Genomic DNA, 19,046 nt, shown 5'->3' on the forward strand with positions numbered 1-19,046 from the left:
ATTTTGTGCAGGGTTTGGTTGACTAATCTTCACTGCAATAGCTGAAGAAACTGTTGGATCCTAAATTACTGCCAGCAATTCCATCTTGCATTTGATTCGGATTCAAATCAAAATTAAGTTCTCTGTCGGTAAGAAAATTGTGTACAAATGGAAACCCACTGAAGTGATCAGACGTGAAGATTTACATTTGGTGCTTGAATATCTCATGCTCCATCCATTTGACGTTTGAAAACCAAAACTGAAAGAGAATCACATTTGATGTGTATTTATTCAGTCCTTAATAGACTTCAAAAACCAGAATGACATTTTAATTACTGAAAATATAATTGTTAAGAATCAAAAAGGATATGCATTCAATTCTAATTGGTTTTCTACAGAAATATATATATGTAATATATGTATATAGTTTATAATGATAATGTCAGCAAAGAATCATGCAGTTTAAAAGCCCAAAATAAAATATATCACGAAATCCGTGAGTTGGATTTTCAGTTGGGATGAACACAGGTGGAAGTTTGCAGGCTGGTTCCCTAACTCCATCCCACCACTGGATCATTTCCCCACCCATAACCAAAGGATGGGATTTTCCGGCCACGTTCGCCCCAAGACCAGAAAATCCCGCCCGAGGTCAACGGATCTTTTCATGGTCCGTGTCCCACCCGCTACGATTCCCCTGGTATGTGAGATGGAAATATTCGGTTGAATGTGTTAGGCAGTTGATCCAATTAAAACCCTGTTAAATCCTGTCAACAGTAGCCAGCTGGGATTTTCCTGGAAGTGGCTACCCTGAGGCAGCTTCTGAGCAGTAGACCAGGAGGCCAGCACTCCAAACAAGCTTAGAGGCCCCCCCCTGCCCCCCTGCCCGGGTACATCAGCACTCTCCTTTCTTCGAGTCATGGTGTTCTTACTGGGAGGCTTGCCTCCACCATCCCCAACCAATCTGGAAACACCAGTTCAGAGGCAGCACCCCATTAATAATTCAGCTAGCGTAACCCCGATAGTAGCGCTTAGTGTAGAATTATGCGATAGCTAGAAATTTGCCAAGTGTAAGGTCAGTGGCCTCTGAGCTAGTTCCTTCATAGAAGCTGGAAATGTTTGGCTCACTCTGTCAAGCCATTCGAGGCTGGGTAGTAAGTGGCTGACCAAACGTGGCATATACTATTTGACCTGGCAGAACTTCTCAGCTGGATAGCACGGTGGCACAGTGGTAAGCACTGCTGCCTCACAGCGCCAGGGACCAGAGTTCAATTCCTGGCTTAGGTCACTGTCTGTGCGGCATCTGCACGTTCTTGCCATGTCTGCGTGGGTTTCCTCTGGGTGCTCTGGTTTCCTCCCACAGTCCGAAAGACGTGCTGGTTAGGTGCATTGGCCATGCTAAGTTCTCCCTCAGTGCACCTGAACTGGCGCCGGAGTGTGGCAACTAGGGGATTTTCACAGTAACTTCATTGCAGGTGTTAATGTGAGCCGACTTGTGACATTGATAAATAAACTAAAAAAAACTAAATGCTCTGCCATTATCAGACACTAAGATCTCAGGAATGCCACGGATGGCAAAACTCTGCTGCAAACTGTCAATGGTGGCTGTGGCCATTGTGGACTTCATTAGTTAGATATCCAGCCATCTTGGATGTGCATCAACCAGGATGAGGAACATACGTCCCATGAACGGTCCAGCGAAGTCCATGTACAAACACAACCGTGGCCAGTCCGGCTACTCCCACGGATGCATATTCGTCGGTGGTGGCAATGAGTGCTGGGTCTGACAACTCAGGCACTGGCTGGCCATCCTTTTGATCTCTTTGAGGATACCAGGCATAGTTTTGGACCAGAGCCTTGTTCCTACTCTGCCCAGGATGTGCATCACGCAGCTCCTGTAGTAAAAGCTGTTGCCCCTGGGGTGGCACTATGACATGAGCTCCCAGCAACAACGTACCATCCTCACATCTCCATGCTACACTGGAGATAAGGTCTGATCTGCTCCGACTTGTCATAGTGCCAACTTTGTAACACCATCTTCTTAACTTTGGAGAGCAATGGATCTCTCTTGGTCCAAGACTTTATATGAGTAGCTGAGACCAGCAATGTCTCTGGAAGGTGTAACACCAACACTCTCTCTGGCGGCACTGGTGGTGACGGTATATCCTGCAGCAGAGGGAGGCAGCTGAGTGCATCGCATTCAAAATTTGCATCCCTGGTCTATGCTGGTATGAATATGCAGCCAACAGCAAGACCCATCTCTGTACCCTTATAGAGGCAATCAGTGGTACGGGCTTATCCTCCTGGAATAATCCTAACAGCGGCTTGTGATCCGATATAATGGTTAAGTGCCTCCCATATAATGGGGGTGGGGGATTCACCCCAAAAAATTCTGAGTGTCGAATTCGCATAAAAACTGGAATAACTCCCACTGGTTTTTTTAGCGGGATTTTCAAAATGAATCTCTGAGCACTGCAAAGTGCTCTAGCGTGATTCACACTGAAAATCTGTCGGCGGGCCTATTACCCCTGGTGAGGCCGGCAGCATAGCGCTGAGCGGGCCACTGTGCACGTGCAGATCTGTCAGTGCAGAGATCAGCGCATGCACAGTAGTCCCGCACTGTCACCCCCCCCCGCCACCTTGCTGGCCTCCAACGAACCCTACACAGAGTGGCAGCGGGGCACCCTCCCACCCCCACCAATCACCACCCCAACAGGCCCTGCCCCTCTAAAGGCCCTGCCCCCTTTGCATTGCCCAATGCCCGTTGGGAAGTGCCAAGGTGCCCCTTGGACATTGCCAGTTTGCCTCTTCGGCTGCGTCAGGAGGCCTGGCTGGCACTGCTCAGGGGACACCTCCCCCTTACCCCCAACCTCTGTACATTATAGCAGGGTGAGGCCGCCAGTTCCTCGTTAGTGGGGAGTTGTTGCAAACCCCGCTGGAGTAAACGACTCCTGCCGGGGGGAAGACACTGGCAGGCCTGGGAACTGCAGTCCTGAGCCCATTAATGGTAATTTAAATATTGAAATCAGCTCTGCGCCAATTTCCAGCACAGAGCTGACGATGCTACAAATTTTCATCTCGGAGACCACGGCGCCCAGCGGGGAACCCGCTAAACGGCCTCCTCTGATATCTCCCGGCCCATTGCGCTGCTAGAGCGGCGCAGCAGGCTGGGAGGATCACCCCCATATATTGGTGTAACTTCGTCACTGCATAGATTACTGCAAGATTCTCCTTGTCAATTTGAGAATATTACTTCTCAGCCTCAGATAAGGTTAGCCATGAAGAAGGAATGCAACCTTTCGAGATATTATCCCCAGCTCTCCACTTTTGGGTCAATTGGCTCTATCTTCCCAATTAAAGGCATCTTAAGGATGTCTGTATCTTTCTCTTCTTGGCTTCGATGATGATTTTCTCCCTCTCTAATTGCGGCGCTGCAATCTCCCAGTGACTGATGTAAAGGATTGCTCCTTAAAGGGGCAGGTTCAGACATGTTGGGCGGGATTTACTGCACAACCAGCTAGGTTTCTCATGGTGGTAGGAGGGAACCCACCACTGGCCAATAGTGGGATCTTTTGGTCCTGCAGGTGTCAACAGGATTTTGGGTTGAATGCACCTCTCGTCACCCAGAAACCCAAAGCAGGGGTGCGCCATCAGTGGGACAGGAAGATCGCACCACTTAGGAGAAGATCCACCACACATTCCAGAGCATGTGGGATATGAGCTGAAGCAGGAGAAAAGTCCTGTTGTGGTAAAGGTATGATTCTTTTCCGATTCTAAATTTCCACTTTACTAGCCATCAATTTTATAAATATGCCCTAAAGAAATATTGAAGAGCTTTCTAAACCCTAGCTGGAGTAGATAGTTCACTGTTGTATTCAATATTGATTTATGGATTGTTGCCTTTGTCTTGAGATTTTGTGTTCTATCTGTACATTCTATCCCTGCGTACATGTTCAGAGCATTTTAATTGAATCCTTCTTGCACAAAATCTATTTACATGAATCCCGTGGCCATCAATGTTATCTTAATAATCTAATCAACTCTTTCAACACAAGTGTGAAAGAATGTAATATGACTCTTTCTGTCAAGGAAAATATTCCGTAATTCCTTCCAAATAAATTATTCAGTAACTTTTGTGATTCAAGGCAGCTGAACCTGACTTATCCGAAAATCACAAATAATGACTTCTCGATTCTTATAGAAATTTCTGAAAGAAAGAATTGCTTTGAATTTTAAAACGGATGCCAGGCGACAAACAATAATTAAATGCAATTATGCCTACAAAATAGGGCAGCGTTCTCTTTGAACATATATGTTACTTTTATCATTTATTTTTACCTTCATGTCTGTAAATCAATAAAATTCAGTTACTTCCCATTTAAAGTAACACTGCTGTCATTAATGAATCTACTATTAATTATTGAAAAATGTCTATTGCAATTGTAAATGACTTTTTTTTTCGGTTGTTGTGTGTGCTTTTTTCATATACTTCCTTGAAATTTAACAAGGATGAAGTGTAATTCTAGTGTAATGAATAGGCTGTGTTGGCAATTTTCGTTATTACTTTGCAAATCTGATCTTTCTATATTGAAAATTGAATACATCAATTTGAAGTGAGAGGCTGCTTGAAATATCAATGTAGTTTTTTGTATGAAAAAGCCAGAAACTGTAACAAAGGCCCAGAGCTTGTGCCAACTAACAATTGTGGAAACAACACACTTCTTCACAACTTCCAATGGTATTGGCTGATATTAATACTGTGTCAATCCTATACAGGCATGAGTGACCGAGATTGAATTCAGGATGGCTTCATTTCTCATTTTAAAAATTCTAATCTGAACTAAGGATAAGTACAAAGCCCATGAGCAGTGGCTCAGTTTGGTTTAATCTACTTAACCAAACCCATCAAACTCAAAACCTGGAAGGCCCTGATAAAGTTGTTTTTCCCTCTTTAGCTCAATGCGAATTCCAAATTCTCCTCTGACACTATTACAGGAGAAGGATCTGAACAAAATATTGGGTCACCTGTGCGCTGACGTTTCTCCTCATTTTCAGTGGGCACTTACACAAATCATTGGCAGCAGACTGATTCAGCAGTTCAGTTTTCTCTCCGTTTGAATGCAAAAATATTGTGTGGGCTTTCAACGATTTCGCCAAGTTCTTGTCCTGAAATGTCCTCTGTGGTGAGAATTGATGCTCAAGCTTTGATTGCAAGTCCTTTTAGTTGATGCTCATAAGTCATAGTGGGTGAAGCTGAAGCAAAGGGTGCAATGGTGAGTTGTGTCCTGGGCGCTTGTGATCATTTTTATACCTTTAACTTATGCAGGCATTGCACAATGTTTTGGATTTGTTAATTTTCCCTTGCATCATTGTTTAGGATGGAAGCAACAGAAATTCCATTTGTAAAGGAATTCCATTTGTAAAGGAGGCACGGTGGCACAGTGGTTAGCACTGCTGCCTCACAGTGCCAGCGGCCCGGGGTTCGATTCTGGCCTTGGGTGATTGTCAGTGTGGAGTTTGCACGTTCTCCCCGTGTCTGTGTGGGTTTCCTCTGGGTGCTCCGGTTTCCTCCCACGCTCCAAAGATGCGCAGGTTAGGTTGATTGGCCATGTTAAATTGCCCCTTGGTATCAGGGGGATTAGCAGGGTAAATACATGAGATTACAGGCATAGGGCCTGGGTTGGATAGTTGTCGGTGCAGGCTCAATGGGCCAAATGGCCTCCTTCTGCACTGCAGGGATTCTATGATTCTAGTAACACAGGCCTTGTTTGTATTTTTGTAATATTTAAAGCGCCATTTTAGTTAATGTTTTGATATAATTTTTCTGTTCCTGAAGTTTGAAATGCCTTTTGTTAAAAAAATTGGATTCTCATGTTTATTCCTTAAGGTGGGTTTATTTTTTAAAGTGCATTGCGTTATTATTTCATGGTTGAGTTGGTACAAATTGAAAGCAACTAGGCCAGTGAGATTAGGTACAAAATTATATTTGCAGATCTTGAGAAGCCTACTTACCATGATTGAGGACTTGCTTTGAATAAGCAGGGAGATCATTACGGATCTGGCAGCAAAGACATCTGCCATTATGTTGCAGCATAGGAATGGCAAAGCAATGTTCAGTAATGTCACTGTGCCCTCAACCTCATTCTAATAGCTTGTTCTTGACGAGCTCTGCAAAATCAACACTTATATCAAAATGGTGATTGATGTTTCTATTGGCATGACCAGAAATTAAATTTCCTTTCTTCAATGTTAAAGGACCACCCCCATTAAATTTTTGCAGTAACCTCCATTGCATCTTCCCTGTACCTAGGCCATGCATACTTGGAGTGCGCCATCATTTAATTGAGTGAGGCTCGAGAATTTTAAAATTCAGGATTTAGGGCAGATTTTGTAGTCCCGTCATTATTGCAACAGGGGATCAAATCAGTCGCTGTGTTGCTCATCTTTAAAGTAGATTTTATTACAATCGACTTGATTGTGCATCCGACGGTTCAGTTCCTTTACAAGATTGTGAGTAAAATATTGGCAATGACCTTAGCTTGGATAATTTGACAACATACTTTATTTTAATTACTAATAGGATTCATCTCTGAGAATAACATACGGTATAATGTTCACTATTTATTGTTCATAGCACGAACCCACTTAAAAGCAACAGGGCCTTTAACCAAGTCAAGTAAACAAACAAAAGTAACTCAGCGGTGTCCTCGAGAGCATATATTTGAGAGAATTTCATCAGTTTATTTTCTGATCAGCGTATATTACCACTATGATCACTGACTCATTTATGCCAGTGAGAGAAACGTGACAAGAATACAAAATCCCCTTATTTGTAGATTTAGTTTTGATCTTTTGGCACTAAATGTTTTACTGAACTGAGATACTAGGTCAAGCATACTGAGAGAGGAGTTTGGTTCCCTTGCATCGTGCATTTCTTTTTATGTCAAGTGGGCCAGAGCAGGTTTTAAATACTTGAGGGTCAACAGATTCAAATGCAGCTGACACACTTCAAAGTACCCTTAATTTGTAACATCGCGGATTTGTGTATCGAGGTCTGCCTTCAAAGAGCTTACTGAAAGATCAGGGCCGCTCAGCCAAATCTCCATTCACAGCAGTGGGACCAGAGAATCCCAGCTGCAGACAAGGTCGGAGAAAACAGACCTGGATAGGGCAGCATGGTGGCACAGTAGTTAGTACTGCTGCCTCACAGCGCCAGGGACCCGGGTTCGATTCCCGGCTTGGGTCACTGTCTGTGCGGAGTCTGCACGTCCCCCCCGTGTCTGCGTGGGTTTCCTCTGGGTGCTCCGGTTTCCTCCCACAGTCTGAAAGGCGTGTTGGTTAGGAGCGTTGGCCATGCTAAATTCTCCCTCAGTGTACCTGAACAGGTGCCAGAGTGTGGCGACTAAGGGATTTCACAGTAACTTCATTGCAGTGTTAATGTAAGCCTACTTGTGACACTAATAAATAAACTTTAATCTTTAAAATTGAGATCTTGATTTAAAAATGTTAAATTAGGCATTAATGTCTTCAAACCATCCCCACCCCTCACCCGCTACCCCAGTCCCCCACCCCCAAACTCCCTCAAAGAGAAGCATTCTTTTTGACCTCCACAAACTTGCTACAGGTTGGAGTGGAATTATGTACCAATCACCTTTGAATGTGAAGCAAACAGATGAGTGGTGCCCTCCTGAAATAGTGCCTACACATTAGGATGATTCTGTGATCTGACATTTTGAATATGCTCCTGATGCTACTTTGCAAAGTTATGACAGATAATATCTTAGAGTCATAGAGGTTTACAGCATGGAAACAGGCCCTTCGGCCCAACTTGGCATTTGGCCCATATCCCTCTATACCAATCGTACCCATGTAACTATCTAAATGCTTTTTAAAAGACAAAATTGTACCCGCCTCTACTACTACCTCTGGCAGCTTATTCCAGACACTCACCACCCTCTGTGTGAAACAATTGCCCCTCTGGACAAGTTTGTATTTCTCCCCTCTCACCTTAAACCTATGCCCTCTAGTTTTAGACTTCCCTACCTGTGGGAAAAGATATTGATTATCTAACTGATCTGTGCTCCTCATTATTTTATATGCCTCTATAAGATCACCCCTCAGCCTCCTATGCTCCAGAGAAAAAAGTCCCAGTCTATCCAGCCTCTCCTTATAACTCAATCCATCAAGTCCCGGTAGCATCCTAGTAAATCTTTTCTGCACTCTTTTTAGTTTAACTGGAAACATTGTTCAACATTGTTCAACTGGAATATTGAGTATTAGGTCGTTACTTAATTAAAGACCTTAATGGAACGGGGAGTCTAGTGGCTAGACTGCCCCTTCGAGTCCTGGGAAACCTGAAAGTCACTCCAGGCATGATGATTTCAGGCAGCTCTCTGATCTAAGTCTTCATTCTGGTCTGTGGACTATAAAAGATTTGAAGTGAGCTGGTCCCGTTAACCACCGCGCCCCCTGCACACCTGGCAGGCTCCCAAATCCCAGCAGCCCTCCATTCTGCAGAAGGGATTCCCCTTCTCTTTCTAAGAAGCTGCAGGTGTGAGAAGCCACCCTCCGGTCTGTGTGGTGTGGTGTGGGGGCGGAGGCGGGGGGGGCTGGCGGAGGAGGGGGGGGGGTGGTGTGGTGGGTGGATGCGGGGGCTGAATTGTTATTTCAGTGGTAGCGAGGAGGATGCCCCTCTTTCATGAGGGGTTGGTGATGCTTCCCTGGTCAGCGGGGGGAGGGGGAGGTCACAATTTCTGTGGTGGAGAAGAGAAGGGCCTCTCTCTGAATGCAGAGATTTGGGCACCTTTAAAAATGGCAGCCCGCTCTCGGTGAAGGTGGCCTCGCCGGTGTGCCTCCCATCATGCTTTATATGCCAAAGGTGGTTGAATCTCACTTGGGCAGCACTGCCAATGCCAGCAGGCAACATTCCCATTCTCCCGTTGGCAGCAGCACTTCAATCTTTTCAGGAGAATCGTGGCCATAGTCTCTACCTCAATAGCCACATGATGTAAAGAATTCTGTGTTCGATTAAGTGTATGAAAACATGTCTTCTAATGTTCCCCTTAACTTGCCCCGTGATAATATTGAATTTATGCCTTTTATATTGACCCCTAACATCTTTCATCACTCACCATCTCAAAAATACGCATCAATTTAAAAACTCTATTAAATTCCCTCCTAAGCCTCCAAATAAAAAAGCGCAGCATTTTCCAGCCATACTCCAGTACTATAGTATCTTATTCTCTGTATCATGCTAGTTAATCACAGCACTATCCTTTCCAAAGTTCTCATTTCCTTCTTGAAATGTAATACGCCAACTGTGACTGAACTGATGTCTTAATCCTCTTAAGTGTTTCCATTTCCAAAATGTCTTTGGACACAATAGAAATGTTTGTCCTGTTTTTGTTGGATAAGAGTGAAAACTGCACAAAGAAAATTACAAAATCCTGGGATGTGTTCTGTAACAGAGTGCCTTTTATTGACTTGTTCTTTGCAATAGATTAGTATGGTGCCAGAATGAATGGGTTTACGCTGGTGAAAGGCTAACTGCAGCTAATCCTAATTGGAGTTAATAGGAAACTCAGTCACTGTTACTTCTGGCGTTTTGACTTTGTGTATTTTTCTCCCAGCAGCAGGCTTTCTATCGAACGGACTTCGCACAACTCCTCGAACTCATGGGCAGTGGGAAAGAATCTCTAATATTCATGAAAAAGAGAATCCGGAGATTGTCAACACAGTGGATTTTGGCAGCTCAGAACCTCAACCAGAAACTTGAGACGAGAAAGAGGCAACGGAAAAAGGTGAATAGATAGTGGAATTTGAATAGGAATGATACTGATTCGGGCATAACCCCAATCCAAAAATGTACAACATCTATCAGCCATAACATAATAAGAGTACTATTTTTGGTAAATTGCTTATTGGTTTGTTTTATTCCTCAGTATTGATTTAACTTCAGAGTACGTGTGGCGAGTTTAAGTTTATTTATTAGTGTCACAACTAGGCTTACATTAAAGTTGCATTGAAGTTACTGTGAAAATCCCCCAGTCGCCACCCTCCGGTGCCTGTTCGGGTACACTGAGGGAGAATTTAGCATGGCCAATGCACCTAACCAGCACATCTTTCGGACTGTGGGAAGAAATTGGAGCAGCTGGAAGAAACCCATGCAGACACGGGAAGAATGTGCAGACACTGCACGGACAGTGACCCAAGCCAGGAATTGAACCTGGGTTCCTGGCACTGTGAGGCAGCAGTGCTAAGCACTAAGTTCTAGGGATGTAAGTGTTGTGCCTGCCACACAGTCTGTTTTAACCCTTATATGGTAGACAAAGAATTGCGAGTAGACTTCTTGTTAGTACAACAATATTTGTTTAAAACACACAATCAATAATCACCCACCCAACCAACAATAAGTTATCTTACAGAAAATACTAAAGTTCAAGTCCAATACTAGACCTTGACGTAATTTTGCATGGCTGGCAAGTACCCAGGCAGATATTGGCCTTTATCTGTGCACTGGTCTCTGTTGTCCTTTGCATAGTCTGGTCCTTTGGTCTTGTCTGACACTCTGGCTCTGGTCTTCCTTCCTTCTCGGATGTGGTGGCTCTCCTCGTGCTGATCGTTGCTGGCGATGGTCACCATTGTTGTAGCTCGTTCGTGGGGTCAGTGGGAGAGAGAGCTTCTTCTGTTGTGCAGCACCTTTTATCCTTCCTTGGTTTCGTGTCCTTTTTGGGCGGTCTCCTGATTCTTGTCAATCAATCGATCAGGGCTTGATCACCCTGATCGATATGAGTCCAGTAAGAAGTCTCACAACACCAGGTTAAAGTCCAATAGGTTTATTTGATAGCACAAGCTTTCGGAGCACTGCTCCTTCATCAGGTGAGTGGGAGTTGTGTTCACAAACGTAAGAGTCCAATCAGGTGCTGCCACACCAATCGCTGAGTGTAGGTGCTGGAGATACGTAGGTCACATGCCTTTCTCCCAAATAAGGGGTTAAGGCTCCCTTTTGTCTGGTAAACAAGTATGTTTGACCAGAGGTGTCCATTGTCTTTGGGATGGCCTATTTCCTGTGTATTCAGTCGTCTGAGCTGCAGCCTGTTTATCTCTGTCTGTTTATCTCTGTTTCAGTGCTTGTCCAATTATCCCAGCATGCTCTGTAAATCACCATTTTAAATGGCCTGTTTGGCCACATAAGAACATAAGAAATAGAAGCAGGAGTAGGCCATCTAGCCCCTCGAGCCTGCCCCGCCATTCAATAAGATCATGGCTGATCTGACGTGGATCAGTACCACTTACCCGCCTGATCCCCATAACCCTTAATTCCCTTACCTATCAGGAATCCATCCATCCGCGCTTTAAATATATTCAGCGAGGTAGCCTCCACCACCTCAGTGGGCAGAGAATTCCAGAGATTCACCACCCTCTGGGAGAAGAAGTTCCTCCTCAACCCTGTCTTAAACCGACCCCCCTTTATTTTGAGGCTGTGTCCTCTAGTTTTAACTTCCTTACTAAGTGAAAAGAATCTCTCCGCCTCCACCCTATCCAGCCCCCGCATTATCTTATAAGTCTCCATAAGATCCCCCCTCATCCTTCTAAACTCCAACGAGTACAAACCCAATCTCCTCAGCCTCTCCTCATAATCCAAACCCCTCATCTCCGGTATCAACCTGGTGAACCTTCTCTGCACTCCCTCCAATGCCAATATATCCTTCCTCATATAAGGGGACCAATACTGCACACAGTATTCCAGCTGCGGTCTCACCAATGCCCTGTACAGGTGCATCAAGACATCCCTGCTTTTATATTCTATCCCCCTCGCGATATAGGCCAACATCCCATTTGCCTTCTTGATCACCTGTTGTACCTGTTGTACCTCCAGACTGGGCTTTTGCGTCTCATGCACAAGGACCCCCAGAAATAATCCAGTGAGAAAATAGCATCAAAACCCCTTCACCAGAAGTCCATGTTCCCTCACATTTGAGTTGCTTATCATCTGATTTATTTCCCAACCTTCTATGATAAAGAAAATCAAGCAGTATTAAGTATTTCTGCAACTCTCCATCCTACTTCTCAGCAGATATTGATCTAACTCTTTTCTGAAAAGTGCCAATTGATCCTGAATCAGCAATGAGTTTGTTCCACATCTATGGGGAATGAAATTATGTTTTCTAATCTCCAATAACGCTCAAGACAAGTTTGATGGCAATTTCTATTGTTCACTAGATCCAGTCTTTAGATTATAGCTTTTATATAAATGATGTTGGACTCGACGGGCCCTATTTTACCATTTTGATTCTAAGTGCTGGGCAGACTTGAAACTGGGAGTGTTTCAGATCCGACTTTTAGACCCGTTCTCAGGTGCCCCCATACGCACTCTGCCTGGAAAAATATCAGTGAGTCCGAATCGCGCTGCACAAGCCTGCGGGCAGGGCTTAATGCACCCAAAAGCCCGCAGCTCCAATCGGTGCCTCCAACTGCGCATGCGCAGAAAGAAAATGATAGAATGCTGCTCCCTTGCCACATCCCTCCCGGGCTGGATAATGCCTCCCCATGGCTCCACTGACATTGCCCCACCCCCACAACATTACTGACTGCCTTATCCCCCCACTCCCTCTACCACCCAGATCGATCGTGGGCCCCTCCCCCCTTCTCCCACATCGATCTCAGGTAGAGTGGCAGCGGACCCCCCTTCCTCCCCACTGATCTCAGGTAGAGTGGCAGCGGACCCCCTTTCACTCCCACTGATCACAGGCAGAGTGGCAGCGGACCCACCTCTCCCCCCACCCAGCCCCCCACCGATCTGAAGCAGAGAGCTGTTGGACGCTAGGCACTTACCTCCTCACTAACCCTCACTGATGGAGCGCCCAAATCAGACTTCTATGGAGCATATCTGTTTCGCGCCAATTCCAGATGGGCGAACGCAGTGGTAAAGGGGGGAAGTGCCGGTAAAGTTGGGTGTGCAGCCCATTAAGTCAATTTAAATGCATGCAAATGCGGATCGCACTACTCGCCTCACGCCCGACTTTACCAAGTTTTCACGCCTGAAAATGGACGCAACACGATGGTAAAATTGGGCCCGACAAGTCTACATAAAATAAACTGCATATCAAGTGGTTTTACAACTCTACTTTCATCGCTTTTTTAAAATCTCAATTGGTATCTGTTCCATTAATTATATTGTGTACGGTCTATTTTCCTTACCTCTATTGAGTTAATACCTTTACTCACACTTTCATTTTGGCAAATGTCAATCTGCTATTTGTTCCTCTTCGGTTTCACATCTGTCTGTACTACTTGTATGACCTTTTGCCCTTCATAGTGTTATAATTCAGGTCAGAAACTCTAAAGTGCTTTATGAAGTCCACCTGGATCATAAGTTTTGCATTTTGAATTTGGCCATGGTAAGCATGAGATGTTTCACTTCCGGTTTGATTCAACTGAACCACTAGGGAGCTTTTATCAAACAAAGTTTATTTAAGAATATAGTTAACATGTATGGAAAGAAAATTAGCAATAACTTTTATGGATTACAAACAAAAACAGAACAACCATGATAATGTATAACCGTAAACAAATATATCTAAAATGTTCCAATCAAACAAACCCTCCCATAAACAAAAAAAACCCTTGCATAGAAACCCTACAGTGCAGAAGGAGGCCATTCGGCCCATTGAGTCTGCACTGACAACAATCCCACCTCAGCCTTATCCCCACTACCCCACTTTCCACAGGGTTTAACCCAGCAAAGACTAATGCTCACTGAGTCCTTTGGATAAATGCTGCAGTTCTCTTGAGGCACACACAGACAAGCTCGGAGTCCGAACAGCTTCCCAGAACACCAGAGAGAAACTCTGGTCGAGCCACCAGCAGCAAATTTGCTACTCCAGGAAGGCAAGAAGCCTTGCTTTCAGCTAACCAGCAGAATTTCCAAAGGCAGAGCGAGAGAGAGAAACACTTCTTTTCAGCTTGATGTCCCTTCTAACCTAAAACTGCTGCCAACCAAACAGAAAATAAAATCTTAAATTCACTGGGAAGGAAAAAAAACTGGTCAAAACACATGACCTTCCTTCTAACAATGCAGGGTTATAAAAGATCCCAGAGTAAAAACAAACAAACCCCATTTAAGTAGCAATAAAAGGACTTCTACAGACTACTCAGCAACAATGAAATAAGCTGAGGCTGTGAGAGCTAAGGAGATCCTGATTTTTTTTTTAAAGGCCACAATGTCACAATAGGAAGCTGCATTGCTTCATAAAAAAGAATGTGTCTAAACAAGTTTGCACATTCTCCTTGTGTCTGCGTGGGTTTCCTCCGGGTGCTCCGGTTTCCTCCCACAGTCCAAAGATGTGCGGGTTAGGTTGATTGGCCAGGTTAAAAAAAAAAAAATTGCCCCTTAGAGTCCTGGGATGTGTAGGTTAGAGGGATTAGCGGGTAAAATATGTGGGGGTAGGGCCTGGGTGGGATTGTGGTCGGTGCAGACTCGATGGGCCGAATGGCCTCTTTCTGCACTGTAGGGTTTCTATGAAGAGTTCATGTGGATATTTTATATGTTTCAAATATAGCCATTATCTATGAGCTTTAATAATTGCAAATTATTTGGAATAGCTTTAAGATGCCCTGTGGAGTCGCATGACCAAACTTAGATACACAACACAACAGGAGCCTACAGAACAGAGTTTACGGGAGGAATTTTACCGGCACATCTGCCTGAGGTTTGTACAATCCCACCTGCCTGAGGCCAACGGAGAATGCCGTTCTCCGAGCCTCGCCCACCCCCGGAATTGGGGCGGGCGTGCTGGTATAATTCCGGCCTAGATCTTCAGTCTGCTATCGGTAGTTGCTCACAACTGCTGAGGCAGTTGGATGTGTTGATTAATCTTGGTGCTTTGGACTAGGAAAGGGCCAGCAATAATCTGCTAAGGTTGCTGCTCTGCGAGATAACCAAGAAGCAAAATGATAGCTACTGGAAATGACATGTGTGATGTCAGGTGCAGCTATAACTAAGCTATTTTGTGGTGCACTCCAACCATCAGATAGGAGAGCTAAACTTACTATTGAGACTCATAAATGAAGATTTCACTTGAGTGAGGTGCCAGAGGTCTATCAACACTCGTGAAAACTGTACTCCAGAAAATGTCATGGGAAGACAAAAAAATGTCATCGACATGATCAACAATGATTAACATTTACAAAATGCTGTTAACATAGAAAAAAATCTAACAGCGTTTATCTACGTACATGCTGCTTTAAACAATGATTATTGGCACTATGTTGCAATTAATTTATCTTCGCTGGTGGGGAAGCTTCCAGAAACAATCATTCAGTATAGAATTAATAATCACATGGTTAAATGTGGGTTGATCAGGAAGACCCAGCATGGATTTCTGAAGGGAAAATTGTGTTTAACTAACATGCTGGAGTGTTTTGAAGAGGTAAAAGAGATATGATGTACACCGACCCCACACACTTGTGAGTAAAGTTATAGCTCATGGAATAAAAGGGACGGGAGGAATTTGAGTAGAGAATTAGCTGAGAGACAGGAAATAGTAAGTAATATTGCTGGTTATTTTTTGGACCAGAGGAAGATTTGTAGTGGAGTTCCCCAGGCGCCGATATTGGGACCCTTGCTTTTACTGGCATGGATTCATGATCGAGATCTTGGTGTGCGGGGGACAATTTCAAAGTTTGCAGATGATACCAAAACTTGTAAGCATTTTAAATTGTGAGGAGGACAGTGTAGAAGTTCAAAAGCACGCACAGACCTGTTGGTGGAATGGACACTTAGGTGACAGATGAACTTCAATACAGAGAAGTGCGAGATGATTTATTTTGGTAGGAAGAACATGGGTCTGAATTTTACACTCCGCCCCTGCCACCTAACCCTAACCCCCACCTACCCCGGGAAGGGATGGTGATAGCGTGAGGAGTGTGAAATCACATAGTTAGGATTGCCTCCGGAATGCAATTTTACCATGAGAGATGAGGCCATGGAAGGATTTGAAAATGGGACTGAGAATTTTTTAATTGAGACATCGCTGTACATGTGTTATGCTAAGGAATATGTGAGTCATCACATTGGGCAGGATTTTCTGGCCGTTCCTGCTGGCAGTATCTTCCAGTCCCACTAAAGACAATACCACCCCATTCCCCTCCCTTCACTGTGGTTCCCCGGAAGCAGGACAGGAGAGTAATGCAAAAACGCCGTGGACACATTGGGAACTGATGGGGGCAAGGTCCATTGAAGCTGTCTCCCTGGCTAGAGATTCCAAAACTTAGGATCGTAGCCTCAAGATAAAGTCAGCCGTTGAGGACCAAGGTGAGGAAAATTGATGAGCTGGGATTGATCTCCTTTGAGCAGAGAAAGCTAAAATGAGATTTGATAGGTGTTTTTAAAGTCATGAAAGATTGAGATAGAGTAAAGGAGGAGAAACAACTTCTGATGGTTTAAGAGTTGGGAGCAGTGGCACAGATATAAAAGGTGGATCGACAAAAGAACCAGAGATGTTACGCACAAGAAGCTGTTAAACAACGAATGGTTAGGATTTGGAATGCACTGCTAGATAGGGGACAGATATAGATTTAATTGTAACTTTTAAAAGCAATTTGAATAAATATCTGCAGGAGGAAGAAAATTACAGGGTTACTGGCAAAGAGCAGGGGAATGGGAATGACAGGATTGGTCTTGAAAGAGCCAGCACAGACTTGACGGGCCTAATGGCCTCCTTCTGTGCTGTAGTACTTAATATCTCATGAGTCTGTTATGTGTTTCTAAATATAGAGAAAACTGTAGAAAATTTCATTTGGGTGAGATACATAGCTTTATTTCTATAGTATATATTTTAAATATTGATACAGAAGACATGGATAATTATGGTAAATACTGCAGATGCTGGAAATCAGAAATAAAAAGAGAAAATGTGGCATAAAGTCCCTCCCCAATGGCCCAAACACACTTTTGAGGTTAAGCAGCATTTCACTTGCACCTCCTTTAATTTAGTCTATTATATTTGTTTCTCCCAATGCGGCCTCCTCTACACTGGGGAGACTAAACGCAGACTGCTTCGCTCCATCTGCAAGCATGAGCCCAACCTTCCTGTCACTTGCCGTTTCAGCTTAGCATCTTGCTCTCATGCCCACATGTCCACCCTTGGCCTGCTGCAACGCTCCAGTGATGTCCAATGCAAACTGGAAGAACAACACCTCATCTTCCAATTAGGCACGTTACAGCCTTCTGGACTCAACATTGAGTTCAACAATTTTAGGCTGTGAACTTTCCCCTCTATCTTGACTCTCCCCTTTTGTTTTCTGTTATTCGGTTTCCCTGTCTCATCCCAATGCAACCCATCCCTCACCCACATGACCACTGTGCCTTGTTGTTCAGTGTTGCTTCTCCTGAGCACTGACATCTGTTTTCCTATTAACATGTTCTGCTATCCTATCTTTGCCACTATTACACTCTTCAGTTCCCAATGGCACCATTAACAGCACTTTTGTCTTGTGTCTGTGACATCTTTGCGAATCTCTGCTTTGCTCCAACCTATCGCGGACTCTCAATAATTCCCCACTCATTCTCCAAATATATAATTCATCACATTTCTATCACTTTTCAAAATGATTGGCTCAAAATGTTAACAGCGTTTCTCTCTCCACATATCTTGTCAGACAAAGAACAAAGAAAATTACAGCACAGGAACAGACTCTTTGGCCCTCCAAGCCTGCACCAACCATGCTGCCCAACTGAACTAAAACCCTCCACCCTTCCAGGGACCAAATCCCTCCATTCCCAACCTATTCATGTATTTGTCCAGACACTCCTTAAAAGTCACTATCGTATCTGCTTCCACTACCTCCCTGGCAGCGAGTTCCAGGCACCCACCACCTTCTGTGTAAAAAAGCTTGCCTCATGCATCTCCTTTAACCTTGCCCCTCGCACCATAAACCTATGCCCCCTAGTAATTGACTCTTCCAACCTGGGAAAAAGCTTCTGACTCTCCACTGTGTCCATGCCCTCATAATCTGACAGACTTCTATCTGCTCGCCCCTCAACTCTGTCATTCCAGTGAGAACAAACCAAGTTTCTCCAACCTCTTCTCATAGTTAATGCCCTCCGTACCAGGCAACATCCTGGTAAACCTTTTCTGGATCCTCTCCAAAGCCTCCACATCCTTCTGGTAGTATGACGACCAGAATTGAACACTATATTCCAAGTGCGGCCCAACAAAGGTTCTATAAAGGCAACATGACTTGCCAATTTTTAAACTCAATGCCCCAGCTGATGAAGGCAAGCATGCCTTCTTGACTATCTTCTCCACCTGCATTGTCACTTTCAGTGACCTTTGTACCTGTATACCCAGATCCCTCTGCCTATCAATACTCTTAAGGGTTCTGCCATTTACTGTATATTTCCTATCTGTATTAGAACTTCCAAAATGCACTACCTCACATTTGTCCGGATTAAACTCCATCTACCATCTCTCCGCCCAAGTCTCTCACCGACCTATATCCTGCTGTATCCTCTGATGGTCCTCATCACTATCCACAAATCCACCAACCTTTGTGTCGTCCGCAAACTTACTAATCAAACAAGTTACATTTTCCTCCAAATCATTTATATATATTACAAACAGCAAAGGTCCCAACACTGATCCCCGAGGAATGCTTGTCACAGCCCTCCATTCAGAAACCCACCCTTCCACTTCTACCCTCTGTCTTCTATGACCAAGCCAGTTCTGTATCCATTTTGCCAGCTCACCTCTGATCCCATGCGACTTCACCTTCTGCACCAGTCTGCCATGAGAGACCTTGTCAAAGGCCTTGCTGAAGTCCATGTAGACAACATCCACTGCCCTACCTTCATCAATCATCTTCATCACTTCCTTGAAAAATTCAATCAAGTTAGTGAGACACGACCTCCCCTTCACAAAACCATGTTGCCTCTTGCAAATACATCCATTTATTTCCAAGTGGGAGTAAATCCTGTCTCGAAGAATCTTCTCCAATAATTTCCCTACTACTGACAGAAAGCTCACCAGCCTGTAATTACCTGGATTATCCTTGCTACCCTTCTTAAA

General features: G+C 44.3%; 1 protein-coding gene across 1 annotated transcript in view; it reads left to right on the forward strand.

Annotated features, from left to right (window-relative positions):
* Positions 1-19,046, forward strand: part of mgat5b (alpha-1,6-mannosylglycoprotein 6-beta-N-acetylglucosaminyltransferase B) — a 911,118-nt gene that overhangs the window by 564,010 nt on the left and 328,062 nt on the right. Inside the window, 2 exon segments of the mRNA XM_078225993.1 lie at positions 1,340-1,349; positions 9,609-9,776. Of these exon segments, the coding sequence (XP_078082119.1) occupies positions 1,340-1,349; positions 9,609-9,776 (178 nt within the window).

The sequence above is a fragment of the Mustelus asterias genome, chromosome 12, assembly GCF_964213995.1.
Source record: "Mustelus asterias chromosome 12, sMusAst1.hap1.1, whole genome shotgun sequence".
Taxonomy (NCBI): Eukaryota; Metazoa; Chordata; class Chondrichthyes; order Carcharhiniformes; family Triakidae; genus Mustelus; species Mustelus asterias.